Source organism: Planococcus citri, chromosome 4, assembly GCF_950023065.1.
Source record: "Planococcus citri chromosome 4, ihPlaCitr1.1, whole genome shotgun sequence".
In the NCBI taxonomy this organism is placed as follows: Eukaryota; Metazoa; Arthropoda; class Insecta; order Hemiptera; family Pseudococcidae; genus Planococcus; species Planococcus citri.
In genome coordinates this window covers 33,127,775-33,148,710 of record NC_088680.1, presented here as the reverse complement: position 1 = coordinate 33,148,710, position 20,936 = coordinate 33,127,775, and the positions used below count along the sequence as shown (strand labels likewise).

At 34.5% G+C, this 20,936-nt stretch overlaps 1 protein-coding gene across 7 annotated transcripts in view; it reads right to left on the bottom strand.

Annotated features, from left to right (window-relative positions):
* The window catches only part of LOC135843216 (phosphatase and actin regulator 1-like), a 126,764-nt gene that overhangs the window by 50,535 nt on the left and 55,293 nt on the right, over positions 1 to 20,936 (bottom strand). For 6 of the 7 annotated variants that reach the window (XM_065361017.1, XM_065361014.1, XM_065361016.1 and 3 more), the window contains 2 exons: positions 12,377 to 12,475; positions 655 to 846 (listed from right to left, as the gene is read on the bottom strand). In XM_065361017.1, the coding sequence (XP_065217089.1) occupies positions 655 to 846; positions 12,377 to 12,475 (291 nt within the window). The remainder of the gene's footprint in view (positions 1 to 654; positions 847 to 12,376; positions 12,476 to 20,936) is intronic. The other variant, XM_065361018.1, reaches the window with a different exon arrangement.

Genomic DNA, 20,936 nt, shown 5'->3' with positions numbered 1-20,936 from the left:
TAAGAGCTCGACGATTTGCATACTTCGGTGTCAGACGGCGTTATACATAAAGACGCATCGGTTTTCTCGTACTTTTTAAATATTTTTTCAACGCCGAAAACTCGAGATATTTTACACGTGCGAGTATGTTACAAACAACAATGGATACGAAGAAGCCATTTTTACAAGGCATTAAAAAGCATCTTATACTCTACCAACACCTGTGAAAACTATAGACGAATTTAAATTTCCACGTTTTGCCCATTTTCTCCGAGGCTATAGAGATGTGAACTTTTCAACTAGATTTTACTGTGATCAGATACCTTACAGTGTTACTTTCATTTGAAATTTTCTTATCTTATGTAAAAGTTGGGTACAAATTTGTACATAGGGAGTAATATTACAAACTCGAGATATTCTTTGAAAATCATATTACGAGGATATGCCCCGAAAATTGTCACGAGTCTAGTTCAATTTTAGCATATCCCACTTCAAAGATTCTAAAACCACTTCGAACGCAAATCAATTATCATCCCTCACTTTTCAATCAATTCAATCATCTCGTATACCTTATATCCTAACACCCTATACTAACTATGGCAGGTATATAGGTAGGTATTATTCATCTTAAGAAGCCGCAACCAACAACCACATCAAAAGTATAAATCATCAAACCTGATATTATGGACGTAACATCGTTGATACCACTACTTGAGACCAACGTCATCGACGACGATGTAGTAAAAGAGGATTGATGTTGATGCGATATAACTGGCATGGTACCGGTTGCCGTTGTAATCGATGGGATGGTCGTCGAGGTGGCGCAATACATTACGCTACCACCGTCTGTACTACTTTCTGTCGTGCCTACGAATTAAATTAAAGTAATTTTCGTGAGTATTGAAAAAAACAAAAAAAAATTGCAGTATAAAAAATCCATTTACCAAAAAAAAAAATGTATATCAATTAAAACCGAAAGCGCCAGCCACCAACACCTCATATGTACCTCGTGATTCTAAATTTCATAATTTCATCATTTTTTTACTCTCCTCGCCCATATACGAAACAAACAAGAGGGAAAGACAGCACATTAAGAACAATGTTTCGCATTATTACACAGAAAATTTTAATGAAAATTAATTACGCTCTTTTTAGCGTTTGTGTTTACTGCTCTAGTCTACGTAACCTCTCACGCAGCCAGCAGGAGATTAGGAGATTCATATGGAAAGAAGACTAGAAATATCCTTTTAGTATTCCTAAGAAAATTACATATTTTCTCGCCTGAACAAGTGGTACCATGCTACACGTATGTACTATGTAATGTACGTATACTTTCTCGTCTCTCCTTACTCGCGGTACTATTTTCGAAATAATAGGTGCTTGCGAACGAGCATTTTGAATTTGTTCTCATGAGCTGAAATTTAAATTGGGCTAGATACTTAAATTGATAAACCCACACCTTAAAAAAATTCAATGATTCAGATCATCATACATTATCATACAAGTAAGTAATTTTTTTTAAATTGAATTTTCCCTCCTTCTTTGGGCATGAACTTTCAGATAAACGCAATACACTTCCCTTTCAAGATACGAAACATGTTCACTCGTGTATTATTTAATCTTAGGTACTTACTTACTTATCGATCTATCTAGATACATGTATTTAGGCTTATTTATCTATTTTATTTATTTGAATAATGTGAGTAAACTTTTAAAATATAGGTATATCAAGTTTTTGAAATTGAAGAATTTTTCTACTTCAAATGTTACACATTAGCAATTACCTTACTTAATTCTCTCAGTATATTTTTCGTTTAAATTTTCTTTTCCTTTTTTTGGTTCAAATTTTCGTATTTTTTATTGTTTTAATTTTTTTTTAATTCATTATTTAAAATGAATACTCGTCTGTTCTACGAAGGGTCAACAGTTATCACTCTTAAGATTTCAGTCAACCACTTATTTTTCAATATTTTTGAACCTCATCTGAATTAAATAAAATAACATTTCGTGAATCCGCAAACACGAGTAAGTAAGTAATTTTAAATAAGTGATTCTGGTGGAAACTGTTTCACCGTTTTTCCTAGCGACAAAATTACCATAATTTTTCAAATTTTTAAACGGTAGCTTCCCATTTTGGTGCTTGGTAGGTTAAACTTCCCTTTTGAAAGTTCAGTTTTGAACTTTTCAGAGTCTTATGACTGAATTTTAATCCTCGATCTATTTTTTTCAAGTGCAACCAGTTTTGAGATCCACGGTGCCTAGTGCCTACTTTTAAAATCCAGATAGGTAAATTCGTGTTTTGTTCATGCTTTTTTGCATCCTAAAAATGAAATTTCGTACCGCGTTAATGTCGTCAAATCTACCAATAGTTAACTCCCCTCCTTCCAAAACTCAAATCTTCAGTATCCCCAGATTTTTAAAATGAAGGTACATAAGATTTCAAGATTCATCCTCTTCTCCCCGCCTCTCTTTGCCCATTTCATCGTTTCATTCAAAAAAACGGGAAAATTGTCAAAAAAATTCACGCAGTCTGTAACAAGGTTCATAGCCTTCGTACAGTTCATTGAAATCCAGAGTTGAGACATTAGTGTGATTTTCGGATTACTTCTTTGAATTCAAAAAAAAAAAAAAATCGATACAATGACCTGCAAAATTTTGTAAAAAAAAAACTATCTCATTGTTTTTGAACAATCATTTTTCAGAAAATTTGAAAAAAGCCAAGTGGCTCAAGCGAAGTGAGGGCAAAAGAAAACTTGTGGGTGAAAAAGTTTTTTCTGTATTTTCTTGAATCATCAAGTACGGCAAAAAATTTGAGAAAACCAGGAGGAAGATTCGCAATTTCGGATGAATTGTGCATATTTTTTACAACTTTGGCAACCGACTGCCGAATTCGCAAACAAATTTTTAAAATAGTGAAAAAGATGCACAATTCATTTAAAACCGCGAATTTTCTCATAATCGTCTCACATTTTGTATCGTAACAGTAGAAGAAAATTCAATTTTTAAAAAGGCATCGAAACAAACTGATTTTGATTCCATTCTCAGCAAATTTCCAAGTTTTGAAGTTACAAAGGTACATGTAAAGTATACATTTTTACTCAATGGCATAAATTTTCCTCAACACAAAATCAAAAAGGTTTCAAGAATCATTCTCCAAAGTTTTTGGCGTTACAAGTTTCAACTTATATGATACGATACAATGGTAGAAAAATAATTCTGAAAAACATCATTTTTGACATGAGTATAGGTTTTTTGGAATTGAATTTTTCAGATTTAAAAGATGTAGTTTTTTTTAGAAAATTTACCTAATTCGGGAAAAAAGAAGTACCCCGAGCAGAGCAATGGGCAAAGCTTTTGAAATTTTTTTCAAGAAGTATAGAACAGAGAAAACTGAATAAAAATTGGAAGCAACGATAATTTTGATAACGATGCAAATTTTTTAGAAATTTTTACGCTTTCTGAAGAAATTTCTAAACTATTATCGCAAATTCCCGTCTTTTTCATGCCAATATAGACATTCTGGGAGCTGAAATTTAAATTGGATACCGAGTAGATATGAATAAACGTTCACATCGAGGATTTTAAATGAAAATGATTTAGATCGTTACACAAATTCAAGTTCATTTTTGATTAATTTTATTTTTACCTAGGTAGGTACGTGCTTGGTAAAAAAATTATTTTTTCCTCCTCCTTTCAGCATGAACTTTTGGATAAACGCAATACGCTTTTCTTTCAAAATACGTAATATCGTACATCAATTACTTGTTTTTCGTTGTTACTAAAAATTTGTTTACTCGTGTATTATTTAATATTATTTATTTATTCAAGAATCAGAATAATGTTACCTAACTGTTTTTTATAAATGGTGTAAATTATTGCAGACGCTAAACACCACACTTACACTTAGGGCCTAATTGCGTCAGCGTTTTCAAAAATGAAAATGAAAACTCAAAAATGAAGCTTTTTTGAATAAATATTAAGTTTTTTAAATTGAACAATTTTTCTATTTCAAAGGTTACAAAATTGGCCCCTAAATTGCACGTATACACAATATATACTCATCTCGTTCGGGAGTCAGGCAACTTCTACAGCTCTACTAAATCTTGATGGATAAAAAGATATTAGGTTGAAAAGTTTATCTATCACCGTTATTTTTCGTATTAATAACACATACCAAAGGAGTAATATCTAGGTATCGTCGAAATATTTGAAAAAAGTAAGTAAATGCTTTGTTCTTTTTTGCTTTTAGTTTTACGTAGTTCCAGTCAATCTCTCCGCTATCGACTTATTCGTAGCCTTGGACCTAACTAATTATAAGCGATGACACTTACAAATTAGGAATCGCGAAGTCTTTCTTGTAACTTGGCCAACATAAACATCTTCAAATCAATATCTCGTATTGGAAGGATTTTTCACTCATTTCTACAGCATAGATACTTTCTCATCACCCAGCTAATAAATCTTTCACACATATGAAAACACATGTACTTTATTTTAAATTATTATACAGCGTATTCCTCTATACAAGGACGGACAATACAGCACACAGAGAAAACTAGATGAGAAACGAGAATTGAAAGCCTTCGAGTGCGTACATTTCGCACTTATCCATACACCACACCATGGGTCAAAATTCACCAACACGTACTCGATGAAATTGTTCATAGGTAAGTATATCCAAGACTAAAAAAGCGTTAAATTTTGGCAATCGTTCTATCTCTGCCTTTCTCTCTTATTCGCTGTTTTCGTAATTATATCGCGTCATAGTGTCGTTGTTTTAATACTCGCGTTTATTTTAGCGCCTTGTTCAAAAGGTTTCATCCTCGCACTATCGTTCACCTTTCAGTTTGTAGCACAACTATTCTCATTCTGAAGTCTTCTTCGACATAATTCCATGTGCCATGCCACACGACGACAAAGTCGTGAAAAACAGAAGCCCTTGAACTTGAAATGAGCGTATATGTCTAATTCGATTTATCTGCGTACGTTTACGTCGTCGTCGTGCTAACTACACGTATGTATTTATCTTCTTAATAGTACTTTTCCCTGCTCTTCGCTCCCCCAGCACCATGTCGTTTCATCCTAGCGTGAGTATTATTTTGGAACAACGATTCGACGAAAACAAAAACAAAGCACGACGATGATGACAAATTACTCGAATTTCGACGCGCTGATAACACAATAACACGATTAACGAAACTTTTATCATAACCGTTTCGAGTTTACCCTTAGGGATGCTGCATCGAGTACGCAATCTGCCGCGATGTATTCGTACAAAATGACGAGAACTTTGCAGCAGGGGATGTTATAAATACGTGATATTAAAGCATCGCGAATGCTCTGTACTGACTTTAAATCTACTAATACCAATGGGTTTTATTGTTCGTCGATAAATCGAAGACGAAGAACAGTCGAATTTAAGTTTAGCAGATACGAAAATGGATGATTTACAATTATTTTATTCCAAAGTCTTGGTTTTTACCTTACTCATTCAAGATAAAAATGAATCTGAATTTTAATTTTTGAAGTATTACTGTACAGACTTTCCACCAACTCTTTGAATCCAAACATTTTACTTTCTTTTAATAAAACCGTTCGATTACAGTAAGCAATGTTGTATTTTCCAAGAAAATCAATTGTGCATTTTCATTTTTATTCTTCAGAATAGAATTATAGATAGGTACTTACATGATGATACCAAATACTGCTAAGAAGAGATCATGTAATATGTACCATCAAACGCATTAGACGAATCAGAAAATGCGTCAATGAACAATACATAATTCATAAATAATCAAAACTTCTGACAAGAAGATGTATCGAATCTCCAGAATGATAATACTGGTGACGTTATTGATGTTGAAGATTCGCAACGAACCGATAGTGGCCGATAATCAGCAACTCCAACACTAGTTTCTAACTTGCCCTCACAATCAGACTGAGCTCAGTAGAAATAAAGTTCACAGCTGAACATTTTGAACAGTGTAAGTACATTCAGCTAAAATACGCAATCTTTGATACATGGGTTCGACTTGAATCAGAACACTCTAATTTCTCTTGAACAAAAAATACTCCGCTAGTCCAATTTCATGTCGCGAAGGGAATCAATTAAGAAGCAAAGTTCATTTATTTTGCTCGCTGACATTAATTATTTAATACTTGAACATCAACTGAAGCAGTTTTAAGTAATCTGGAAACATATCAGAAAATTACATAGCGAACTCCGCAACCCTAGCCAGAAAGAAAATATATCCTAAAAGTAGTTTCCAAGAGCGATCCCGTAGTAATAGGTAGGTACTTCCACTTGCCCCTCAATAAGGTGATGGGATGCAGAGATCGATAATAAATACCATCATACACATCGATTTAGCACGGTTTCCACATCCTCCAAGATAAATTCTCAACTCACATTCGACCTAATACAGAAACCACTTCGATACTCGTACATCGTACATCTACATACTCATTTTACGACTCAAGCTTCGCCTCGAAATACTCAAGTGACACTTTACTACATTTCTGCGAATCATTCTACGCATTATTCGACGAGCACAGACCATCACACATACTTCTAGTTCCCATATAAAGCGTATTTTTTGCCTCGATTTCATCACCATAGTGTACAAACATTATCACCTCATCTGTAGGATACTATACGTCTTCATTTCGCTTATTAATTGAAATATGAACAACGCGACAGCGAAATTCTCGAGTAAACGAGTACTTAGAGGTCGATGTCAATTACTAATCAACGTACATACAGACGTTAGTGGGAGCAATAGCTACATATAATTTGCCTAGAGGATGACGTGGAATTCCAAATGAACTCCATTTAGAGTTGGCTTAGAGACGTACGCCAGCTACGAATTCGAGTCGATTTTACGCAAAATCACCTTGTACGTAGAAGCAACGTAGGAGGTACGACATCGACATCGGCAGCAAAGCAATAAAAGTGCCAATAGAGCGGAAACCTCGTCGTCGTCGTCGTCGTCGTCGTCGTCGTCTTCGTCGTTGATAATAATCAACCAAGTTATAATATATTTACAAAACAAATACACAATTGCATTTTGTATCAGTATACCTAATACAAGACTGACTCTATAAATATAGTGTATTGTTTAATCGAAATTAATTAGGCCGAAAATCCTTCAAGCGGGATAATTCGTTAAGGTAGATGTTAATTACATCGGGGATCAGGGTATTCTCTACTCCTACTCTCAATTGTACTGTACTGTACCCAGATCCTATAAAGGTATATCTTTTGTCTTCACGTATAATATATCCTCACCTCATAGAATATGTATGTATGTAGGTTGTGTACACATCGACTCCATGAAACGACGACATGCAGTAGGTGAAAAGCAAGCACGTGATTATCGAACAATATACTGTATAACTCGTACGAACTCTCGCGGACGTACATCGAATAATTTGCAACTTTCATGCACCTATCATTAGCCATGATACGAATAGAGCGTGGATTGGAAATTGAGAACTTTGACATTGGAGTCACCATCCGAAGTGCACCGAAGGTTACAAACTTTTCTCTGTCATATTTGATTGAATTATCCCTAATCTAACTTGAAAACAGAAAAATGCAGCAAGACCTTTCCCATCAAATTTTTTACACCTTTGTCCGCAAAAGATTGCCAAAACTCGGTTTCTTGAGAAAAAACATCGTGGTGGCTCAAACTGAAAAAACTTCGTTTCTAGCAATAATTTCTTCAATAAAATTACGAAAGTTTAATTAAAATACCTATTAAATATAAAAACGATTCTTATAGGAAAGAGAATGAGAATCAAATGGATACGTAGACTTACTCGTAAGCAGACGTACGAAGCACCGCATCCTAACATACGTATTAGTCACGTATTTATTTCAGTAAATTCACGTCTCGTACGCTGCATTGCACCCTGCACTGCCTACTTCATCAGCCTTCATCAGACGGGACGATTTTCAAAATGAATTCTAATTGATGAAATTCCTGTTAATTGATTTGAAACGAGCTTCGAGATCTGTCGTGTTGCCCTTTGTAAGCGGCATCAATTTCGAATCATTTTTTATTCGTAATCGTCTTCAACTTTCTCTCTCAGTTCTATCATCTTTCAACGACGACGTTGATACTACGATTTTTATTATTTCAATTTGTTTAAGATTTAGTTAAATTAATAGGTAATGGAAATAAATAAATTTCAGAGTGATTGATGAAATGGCTCGGAAAAAAACTGTTTTATGGGAATTATACGTGATCCTCCCCAAAAATTTTAGTATTTAATGGACATGGGCGTAGCTGGACCTTTCTAATAGGTTGTGCTAATTTTTCCAGTGCGATGGGGGGGGGGGGGGAGAGGAAATTCAAATCTCAAAAATTCTGGAGTAAAAATTTAAATTAATTATAGCCATTTCAATGTCACTATTTATTTTATAAAATACTACATTGATACATTAAAGAACCAATATCAATGGACTGAAGATCAATTCTGATCAGTGTAAGTACATATATCTATTCATATGTATGAGCATTTTGTTCGATTGTCTAATGTCTATGCATCATATGAATGTTGAACATACGTATCTACGAGTATAAAAATTTATCGATTATTCCATTTCAACAAAATATCAGAATCCTAACACTAGACGTACGTCGATACTCATTTTTCCTAATTAAGCACATAAATGAACCCGACCGTAAATTACTCATTACCAATAAAATTCATCAATTGATTTATACGATAAGATATTTCCAAAGTTTAACTCTTGCTGTGACTGTTCTGCATATGATTCTACTTTTAGTTTTACAGCCTAACAAAGCATATGCCTAACATCAGTTTTATAATACATGAATCTAAAACGTAATCTAGAAATAATCTTCTCTTCTTTAGAAATGAAGTAATTTTTTTTTCAGACGTTGCAACACGATCGTACTGATAAAGCAGCAAATTACCGCGAAAAACAAATTTCAATCACTGCAAAGAGCTGGGATATTCGAAATTATTGAGAACCTGCTTTCGAGAAAATGCCTTTGTCTGAAATAAATTTAGGACTTGAAATATGGTGTTCAGCTGAACCACCACCATTGGAGTTTGAATCCAAGACCAATTTTTTAGGATTATTCCAGGAGAAGTTGAAAATTTGAAATGTGCTTACATTTGAGTAATATAGTATGTACTTATCGTGTTTCGAAAATATTTTTTTTTTTGAAAATAATTACGTGTTCAATACGCAAAAACATCGAAAAATATCCTTTCTGAAAGTGAGGGAATATTTTCGTATAAGATTTTGAGTTTTGTTTAACGAATAAATTACATCGGTAGGAATACATTATATTTGTTTCAAAAATTATAGGACAACCTGTTGACACCATAATGATTTGCATGTTTTCATTTCTTTCCTCGGTGTAAGTACATCTATTCGTAATTATGAGCATTTTGTTCAATTGTCTATCATACGTATGAATGTTGAACACACGAGTATAACAATTTATCGATCATTTCCTTTCAACAAATCAGAATCCTAACACTAGGCGTACCTACTACCTAGGTACTCATTTTTCCTAATTAAGCACTTGACTAAACGCGACCGTATTACTTATATCATCTATCATTAATAAAATTCATCAATCGATTTATACGATCACTTTCAGAGTTATTCTCTTGCTGTGACCGTTCTGCATATGATTTTACTTTGAGTTTTACAGTCTAACAAAACATATGCCTAAACTTGGTTTTATAATAGGTACGTGAATTGAAAACGTTAATACTATTCTTGCAGACCAAGCAAAAGATATAAGGGCGTTTTCAAGATTTGGGACATTGCATGGATACAAAAAGATTGACGTCTGGAGTGTCGACGATATTCAGCAATTGTGTTTGGCTCAATTTGTGAGGACGAATAAGTCGCAATGAACAGTGCAACCGCCGCCATCCTTGCGCGGAAACAGCAGAAATGAATTAATTTATTGAATCTAAAAATAGGTAAGCTTTTCTTTTAGAAATGAAGTATGTAATATGGTAATTTTTTTCAGACATTGCGATACGATCTCATTGATAAAGTAGCAAATTGCTGGGAAAAACAAATTTCAATCACTTCAAGAAATAGGATAATCGAAATAATCGTGGACTTGCTTTGGAGAAAATGCCCTCGTCTAGAATTTAGTACTCGAGATACGGTTAAAATTCCATAAAGAAAATCAAGCACTTTTTACGAGGAGTAAATTAGAATTTTTATATTGATTTGGGTGAATTCTCGACACTGCTTCAGAAGCAATAAATAAAATATTACATACATAATTATTAGATAAGTACCATACATAGAAAATTCACATAGCCATAATGAATACACATTTATTGAATTTAAAAATAAGTAGGTAAGCTTTTTTTTAAAAAATGAAGTATGTAATATGGTAATTTTTTTCAGACATTAGAATAAGATCGCACTGATAAAGCAGCAAATTGCTGGGAAAAACAAATTTCAATCACTTTAAGAAATGGGATATGTAATCGAAATGATCGTGGGCCTACTTTGGAGAAAAAGACCTCGTCTAAAATTTAGTACTCGAGATACGGGATTAAAATTCTATAAAGAAAATTAAGTACTTTTATACGTAGAGTAAATTAGAATTTTTCAATTGATTTGAGTGAATTCTCGACACTGCTTCAGAAACATTAACAATAAATCAAATAAGTAGGTACGTACTCGTACATATTAAATCAGTACATCGAAAGTTCAAATTCAAACATTAAAAATACACCAGAACATAAACGTTGTGATGATTTTTCAAGAAAATTGACTCAAAAAGAGTTTTCAAAAGCATACAAATTTTTCACCAATGTATAGATATAGAATCACAAATAAAATTCAAAGTAACTTCTTGAAACGTCGGAAAACTCTGTTTAAAAAAAATTCCATCACTTACCCTTTCTTCCAGCTCTCTCGAGTTACATAAAACAGAAAATACCTACGCTTCAACCTCACCCCTTCCCCTCCTTACCACACTCACAAATTGCACACAGCAAGCACATCTCGAACCGGCGAAAAGAACAACATCCGCAAAAACACATCCGAAAAGATGAGAACACAGGATCAAAAAATCAGTAAAAATTCAAAGCCGAGTACGAAACGGAAAATATCACACGACGGTGGCTGAAGACGAATTAACTCAACATCGACGGATAGGCGAGAAAAAACATTAAATTTCATATCTTAAACGTCTCTTTACCTATCAATTGCTGATAATTTGGCCCATCTGCTGCGATATGACCTCACTTAGACTTTGTTCTTAGATAATCAATCTATTTTCAGAGTAGTTGCTAATCTTTAGTTCAATTTATCTAATTAAATACATTATATACGTGAGCATAATTGGATGTTTTTTAAAAAAATTTGAACATTCTGTGTTGAACAAACTAGTTCCTTATCATGAATATAATCTTTTAAAAATTGTACAGCTTTTACATCGCCTTTCATACAATCTGAATAGATAAGGAACCTAAAACTCCTCAGAAAACAAAAAACCCCGAACCGAAGGAACTACTACAACAAACAATTAGTTTCGAAAAAAAAATGGCTAGTTTCAAACTTCGAAAGGACTTTTCACGCCTCTAGACCGACCACACTCAAAATGAAAGCAATTGTCTAATTCTTCATCAACAATTTCATATTTTGTTTTGTTTTTTTTCTTCAACTGCGACAAAACCCATATCCGAGTATAGGCGCTTTCAACTCTCACCGTAATACACGATGGCGCGATATTTAAAAGGCGTGCGAAACAGCCATAAACGATAATGGCTGTACATGGTATAGCTTTCACTCGTGAATTTGTACAAAGTCACATAGGGTATGAGTCGCGAAATACTACGAAGCCGAAGGGTAGAGTAGAGGGTTCGAGTACGAGTAATAAAATTCTACCACGTTTGATATCCTTCTTCACGCCTCCGGCCTGCTTTGCCTCGTATTACAACACACACGCCTTTGAGTGCTCTTTTCACGGTTTTCGTATTTAGAAGGATTGCGACTAGAGCAGGAAAAACGGAGAAGGTGAGGGTTAAACGATAACGAATAATCGTTTCTTCGGAGAATGGATCGTGAATTCGTGCATGTGTTGTGGTACGAGTAACGTAAAAGCACCAAAATGTGTTCGCGGTGTACCTCGATATTATGGTATCGACGACGACGACGTGATGCGGTTAATTGGTGCCCGAGTAGGGACATTTTTTTTCGAGTTTAATGGCTCTCGTATAAGTTTAATATGTATTTTACGAGTCGTACATAATATGAACACGATGTAAGCTTCTAGTACGAATATTATAGTACAGTGCATAGGATACCGATAAGGCATGCATGAAATTTCTTTGAAAATTGTGACATTGCGTGTGCATTAATACGAAATGTACATACCTGGATGGGTTACTGGTGTAGTAGGACTATCCAAAAATAAGATTCCTTTTTGAATAAGCTCGTCCCGTGGAGCACGTACTGAGATTTTTCGTTCCAGCGCTGTGAACAAAACGCAAACAAACATTAAATTATTAATGAAACTTTCAGTTAATGAATTCTTAGAAATATTTTGTTCTCGTTCATTGTTGCTAATCAAAAATCGTGCTATCCATTTTGCGAAGAGTTGAATCTCAAGAACAAAATCTTTTATTTGTGAGAGACTGAGAAGAATTGAAAAATTTTGCGGTACTTTTCGAATCGTTCGCGAAGGATTCATCCATGTGAGTCAATAGCTCACCAATGAATCGTTTCCAGAAAAATAAATTGAATCCAACACAGTTTTTTTTTCACATGTAATTCAATCGTTCAAGAATGAATCGCTCTCGAACGACTTCGTTCTGATCTGTTCGTGAATTTAAATTCAGTCATTCACAAAAGATTCACTTCCAGAATTAGGAACGAATTGTTCATAAATGAATCAATAACTATCAAATCAATCACAAGTGATTCATACTGGGTTTGCAGACTGTCAAACTGAAGTTGATGTCTTTTCAAAATGAAAGTCGTTCGCGAACGATTCTCTAAAAATTCATCTCAATTGATGGCAAATGAACATCTAAGCCCTTGTCGGCGCTTTTCACTAAAATCAAAAATCAATTCGTTCGCGAATGATTCACTGAAATGTAACACAACTGAACTTCAAAGCTCTTTTTCTACACAATCACACTATCGTAGTCTCATTGTCAGAGAAATCATTTCGTTCGAGAACGAGTAACGACCCACACCATTCAAATTCAATCATTCTCAAACGAATCAATCACGAACGACTAAATCATGGACGATTCATCTCGACAAACGTAATGTAAAAACACAATTTCTGAAAACACGAATTCGTTCGTGAACGACTCACTGAACTGATTCAATTAGCCACAAATGAATGAATCACGAAGGATTCACTGAAATGAGACTCGAACTGTGGACAAATGAATTTCAAAACTCTTTTTGAATCACTTCAATACATTCACAATAATAACGTACCCTCCAAGGAATCATTTTCTTCGGGAATGACTCACTAAATTCTGATTCAATCAGTCACAAATGAACTGAATCCGAACCACTGAATCCTATGATGATTTATTTCGATCCGCGTTATTAATATTTAAAAACACGAATTCGTTCGGGAATGACCCACTGTATCGATTTGATTGGCCAAAACTGAATCAATCACGAACGATTCACTAAAATATGACTGGATTGTTAACATTGAATAGTTTAAGAACGACTCACCAAAAAATTGAGCCACCTATTCCAAATCCCAAACAAATGAATCATTACACTCTCAAGCTCTCATCATCACACTTCTCACGGAAACACCTTATTCCAAAATAATGAAAACGTTCGCGAACGATTCGCACAAAAATTCAATTCTTCCACCCTTCAGCCTGCACACCCCCACCCAGAAACACTTCCTTTGAAATTTTTCAAGCCGAACAACACCGTGAATAATAAGCCTTCAAAATCACAACATCCTAATAGCTTCAAAGCATACCAAAACCTATGGTAATTTCCACTCCATCACGTTGCTCGAATCAATATAACACACGATATATTTTCATGCCAGGCTATATTACTCAACACGACACGGTAGGTACTTTCTCACCCACACATTTACAGGCTATCTCTCTATACAGCTTGTCAAACGCAAGCACACATCCAAGCATCCTTGAACTGATACGAATCACACAACCTTGTCACTGTGTTATCGTCATTTGCAAAACTCAGAAACACTCCTTAAAATTTCTCGTTCAAGACAAGACGCCGCCGCAGCAGTTTTTAGCATCCTGCCTCGTACCCCTCTGGACCCGAGTCGAAGGAAATTTTCTTTATTATTTTCCTCCATTATACTACGCCACCGCTGCCACCGTTCATTAATCAAAAGCTCATTAATGCAACATGTAAGCGAGGCAGCAGCAGTAGCGACGACGACCGTGCTTCTCGATTAATAAATAGCTGAAAACGACTACCATTAAGGAATCTAGAGCCTTCATTCCTCCTCCAACCTCTCGTTAAATTATTTTTTGATATATTCTTAGGAAAGGAGATAATTATCGGCAATAGTGTCTCTTCTAAAGCACAAAATTGATAGCGAAGTGTAAAGCCAAGGGCTGAAGGGCAGATTCACTTTTAATCGAGATTTGGACCAAGTACAATTTGAAGAGGGAGGAAATGAAAATGAAGGGGAGTACTGCTTCATAATTTCAAAATTTTCCAAGATGACTATGAACCCCCTCCCCACCAAAAAAAAGTTCTACATAGTATGAAAAGTGATAGGAGCAGAAATTGGAAAAACATGTTTAATTTTTGAACAGAAGTCAAAATCGGTTCTAAAATACCATCAACATAGAAATTTTTCCACACCAACTTTATCCCCCTCCCTCAAGGTGATACAATTAGTAAATTACTAATTAGTAGATACAAACATCTGCGCACTCGGTCACCCTCAGGAGTCTTTCCTTCTCGATCAATCAATTGAGAGAAAATTTTCATGAAACTACTTCCACTGCCATTCATTTTTAAAGCCAACATCGGCAACTCGAGTAATAGAAAAAACTTCGTTATTTATTAATTGAGCCGGTTGGCAAATTGTAGGAAAATCGATCCTACAAGTACGTAATTTTCTTCGTATACGAGACCAATTTTCATCATCGTCCCACGCAGTCTACCCATTCGACTGATTCATTTCGTCCATTACATTTTTATACAAGACTGGAGTAAATTTTTGAAAACCAAAGGTTGTCAAGTGCCATTAAAATACCCAACTTTATTCTCGCACTGCGTCATTCTTTCACTCCCTTTTCGTCTGGCTGCCTGTCTGTCGTTCCAAGTCCTTTGTAGCTACGTTTTTTTTTTTATCATCATTGTAACGTATCCTATTCGCGACAAGGACGACGCGACGTATACGACGAAAGGAATTCCTTCTTCGGATTTCCATTTTTTTCCTCCGCCTCCTGCTCGTCTTGTTTTGAATTGCCACACAAATTATTCGATTCGCTGACACGAAAGTTGAAAGAAAAAAAAATTCTACAACTTGAAAGCTTTTTTTCGCAGTCGTCGTATATTTTTCTTTGTCGAATTTCAGCGTCCGTGTCGTCGTTCAACTTCTTTTGTGTAATAAAATTCGTATTCGGCTGGAACGCGCGTTTCTTTTACCATTTTTCCTCATGTTTTTCCATCTTTTTTTCCCTCGACTCGTCTTGTTTATATTCTCAGGTGGTAGATTTAACGTTAATTTTTTTGCCTCAATTTTTTTCCTTCCCTCGACGCGGTTATTTTATTTCATTTTTGGAATACTTCGAGCTAAACGATCGTCTGAAAAAATTTTCCTCGGCGACGACGCCATCCCTATGTCGTTATACGGTATGGTATAAAAATAATAATAATACGGCAAAATAAAATCCTCGAGAGAGGTCGCGATGTAGGAGGACAATTTCATAGTAATCGAAAAGAATTATGTAATTTTATATAGCTTACAAGGTTATGTGAAAAATTTACTCGACAGTGTTATGGAGAATTTCTCGTGAATTATTCGTCATTTTTATGATGAAAAATACGCCGAATAAACGATTCTATTGCGCATGGGGTAGAATTTGAAGTCGACAAGGGACCAATAAATGGATGACATATTCTCAAATGACCACTATTTTACAGCGAGCGGTAACCGTAGAGCCACGGTTGGCATATTTTTTGAAAAATTGCAGTGCTGGATTTGAAAATTCAACAAGTTTATACGTATGAAAAAAGTGTATTTTACTCATTACTAGAAAATAATTTCAAACGAAGAAAAAATATAAAATTGATTGCTCCATATAATCACCAATCGACTCAGTAGGTAAGGATGAAATTAGGATAGGTCTCAGGTACTTATACCTAAAATTGTTGGGTAAAATTTTGTGAAAATTTCAACTTACAAAAATCCGCTGGAAACTCTAAAATAACTCAAAACGGTTTGAAAGCGTTTTAAATGGATTCAAGAGATCGAAAGTAGGATAATATAGTAATAATAAGAACCAAATATAAAACATTAGTAATGAACAGATTGATTATCAAGATCGTAATGAATGTTTATTAAAAATACTGAGGCAATACATTACACGCAATTTTATTGATAACACATAGACGTATGACCGAACGTTTCAGCAAAACTTGTTGCCTTCTACCGCTGAAGAAGGCAACAAGTTTTGCTGAAACGTTCGGTCATACGTCTATGTGTTATCAATAAAATTGCGTGTAATGTATTGCCTCAGTATTTTTATTAAAACTCAAAAAACACGCGTTACAATTCCAGTTCTTGAATGTTTATTTACGAAACGCGATTCGCGAAGTTACAACAGAAAGAACGTCAATGCTAAATAGCCAATAATATGTGACGCTACATATACATCCCTCCTTTAAAATAAATAATGAATAAATTATTAGATATCATAATACAACTGATTTCTTAAAAAATCTTAAGTTTAGGAACGATCTGAATTACATAAATAAGCTGGTTTTAAACGATCTACAGAAACATTAACATGTTTACCTTTAATCAAAATTTCAAAATTTTTATCATTTTTTTTAACAACTTTGAAAGGTCCTAAATATGGTTGTTGAAATGAAGTTTTTACTTTATCATCTCTAAGGAAAACATAATCAGCAGAGTGTAAGTCTTTTGGAACATAAAAAATTTTGTTTTTTGATAAATGGTGAAAAGTTGGAGCAGGACTCAAAGAATTCATCTTTTCACGTAAATTAGAAAGAAATCCTTCTGTATCATGGATATGATTAGAAGGAGCAATAAATTCACCAGGAAGACGTAGAGTAGTGCCATAAATCATTTCAGCTGGACAAGTGTTCAAGTCTTCTTTGATAGAACAGCGAAGCCCTAATAATATTGACGGAAGAAGTTCTACCCAATTATTAGTATATCTGCATTTTATGGCTTGTTTCAAAGTTCTATGAAACCGTTCTATAAGACCATTGGAGGATGGATGAAAAGCTGTAGTGTGGATAACTTTGGTACCCATTAAACATGCTAAAGATCGAAAAAGGTTAGATTCAAACTGACGACCTTGATCAGTAGTGATTTTCAAAGGAATGCCAAATCTACAGAACCAACCTTGAAATAACGTTTTTGCAACTGTCTCAGCGGTTTGATCTTTAATTGGAAAAACTTCAGGCCAACGAGAAAAACGATCAATTGCTGTTAAACAATATCTAAATCCATCACATGAAGGTAAGGGTCCAACCAAGTCGATATGGATATGATGAAAACGTTCTGACAATACAGGAAAATTGGATAATTCTGTTTGAGTATGCTTATGAATTTTTGACCTTTGACATGAAATACATTGTCTTACCCAATGATTAATATCTTTATTGATACTGGGCCAAACATAACGTTGAGATATAATTTTACGGGAAGCTCTAACACCAGGATGGTTTAAATTATGAAAAGTGTCAAAAATTTTACGGCGAAACAGAAGCGGAACAAAAGGCCTATAACGACCTGTAGAAATATCGCAATATAGTGTTTTTTCTGAATCATGTAAAGTACATGGGACAAGAGTTAGAGAAGATTTTGAATTATTTTCCAACAAGCTTCGAAATTCAACATCATTAGTTTGAGCAATTGCTAATTCTGTATAATTAATTACATCAGGTGTTGTAATTGTTTCAATTCTTGAAAGAGCATCAGCGACAACATTATTTTGACCAGATATATGACGAATATCTGTGGAAAATTGTGATATAAAGTCCAACTGTCTCAACTGACGAGGAGAAGCTTTGTTTAGTTTTTGATGAAATGCATATGTTAAAGGCTTGTGATCAGTGAATATATAGAAATTCCTACCTTCTAATAAGTATCGAAAGTGTTTAATTGTTTCAAAAATAGCCAACAATTCCTTGTCATAAACACTATAGTTGAGTTGAGAAGGGGATAGTTTTCTAGAGAAAAATGCTAAAGGTTGCCAATCATTATCAACAAGCTGTTGAATTACTCCTCCAATACCAAACTCTGAGGCATCCACCATAATTGATAACTGAGCATCAGGAGATTGATGGACCAATAACACTTTGGAAGCTAAACCAAGTTTCAATTTCTGAAATGCATCATCTAAAATATCATTCCACTGAATGAGAGATCTATCATTTTTCCTACGACCAGCAATTAATTTCTGCAAAAGAATTTGTAATTCTGCCATATGAGGTATAAATCGATTATAGTAATTCACTATACCTAAAAAACTACGTAGTTGATCAACTCTAGTCGGAATAGGATAATTTGAGATGATTTCAATTTTATCTTTCAAAGGTTTCATCCCATCAGGTGAAATTTCATGACCTAAAAACTTGACAATAGAAGCACCAAAACAACATTTTGCTACATTTATAGTAACACCATAATCCTGTAAACGTTTGAATAGTATTTCTAAATGTCGTAAATGTTCGCTTTCACAGGTAGATGCCACAATGATATCATCAATGTAAACAAAAACGAAGTCTAAATCTCGAGTAAGCTCATGCATGAATCTTTGAAATGTTTGAGCAGCATTACGTAAGCCAAAAGGCATGAAAGGGAATTCAAACAACCCAAATGGGGTAGTGATGGCAGTTTTCTCAATATCTGCTTCGTTAACAGGTATTTGTTGATAAGCTCTTACCAGATCAATCGTAGAAAAAATTGATTTGCCATACAGAAGGCTGGAACAATCTTGAGCATGAGGCAAAGGATATCTATCTGGTTTAGTTTTTTTGTTGAGATTCCGATAATCACCGCAAGGTCTCCAAGAATTATTCTTCTTTGCAACCATGTGTAAAGGACTTGCCCAAGAACCTTTCGAAGGACGACAGATACCTAATTTAATCAAAGAGTCAAAAGTTTCCTTTGCCACTTTGAACTTGGCTGAATTTAATCGTCTGGGGGTGCAAAAAACAGGAGGACCTCTAGTTTCAATGAAATGAACTGTTGAATGTTTTACTTTAGAAGAATCCAAAAAACGTTCTTGAGTAATTGAGTGGTACTTTTTCAACAGTTCTGAATAAGGTGATTTCTGAGAAAGGTTCGTCGTCGTCGTGGTTCCTTGTCCTTTACAGGACATTGGAAATCGCATTTTTGTGGTACCCTTACAGGGTGAGGCGAATGCCTATTGCCACTGTAGAAATATGAGAAATGTTAGATTCGAATATTTTCCCTTTAGATGAACATTTAGTAGTTAAATCAATAATTTGATTACCTCGAAGATCAAGTAAGAGACCGAAATTATAAATAAAATCTGCACCAATAATGGGAGTATTAATATCAGCAATTTGAAATTCCCATTGGAAAATTTTTTGAAGGTTAAGACTAACACGAATTGATTTAGTACCATATGTCTTAATTTCCGAATCATTTGCACCATACAATTTAAGCGAACTTAAAGTTAATTTATTTTTATCAAAAAAATTTGATGGCAAAATCGAAACATCCGCTCCAGGATCAATCAAAAAATTAATTTTTGTAATAGGATCTACAATAAATAGGCGACGTTTTTTAGAAACAACGCAAGCCGTCGCATCTACACGCTGTTTATCTAGTTTTCCGAAAAAGAAATTGAAGTACCTTTTTTCTTCTGTACAAAATTACAAGGCGGTACACATCGATTCGCTTTGGATCTAAATTTTGCATGATACCAACAAAGATCTTTGTTACTGTTATTACCTGGAGTTGGACTTCTGTGACGTAAATTCACATAAGAACGTGATCGAGAATTTGAACGTGAACGTGACGAGCTTTTTGAATTGTTGATCTGAAGTAATTTATCCAATTTTGATTCCAGCGAACTCATTCTGCTTTCAAGTTCAGATTCTTGTTTAGAAACTGCAAGAATACTATTTTTCTTTAAACCTGGAATACTTCCGATTTGATCAGCTAACTTGCCCAGTTCAGTCAAATTTTCATTTTTAGAAATTAGAACTGCTTGAATGTGAGGGTCTAATTTCTGTAACCATAATGTTTTTAATAGAGAATTCGAAATATTCGATCCAGCCAGTTCTTTCATATTTTTCAATATTTGTGATGGTTTTGAATCATCATTGGAATTGGTTTGAAGTAACTTACGAGCAAGCTCGTCTTCACTGTCAGCAAATGACTCGATTAATCTTGTTTTCAAAGTTTCATATTTACCTTGATTAGGCGGATTGAGAACAATATCACTTACTGCTTCTAGAATTTCGCTTTCAATATGTCCTACAACGGTATTGTATTTCGTAAGATCAGAAACAATATTTGCATTCGAAAATTGAGACTCTATTTGCGCAAACCATAATCTGGGATTGATCTTCCAAAACGGAGGACATTTAATGGCGACTCTGGCAACATGCAATTGTTGTTGATCATTTGCGTCTTCGAATACTTCTCCGTCACCAGGCATTTTATTTTAAGTCGGGGTCACCAAATATAGTAATAATAAGAACCAAATATAAAACATTAGTAATGAAC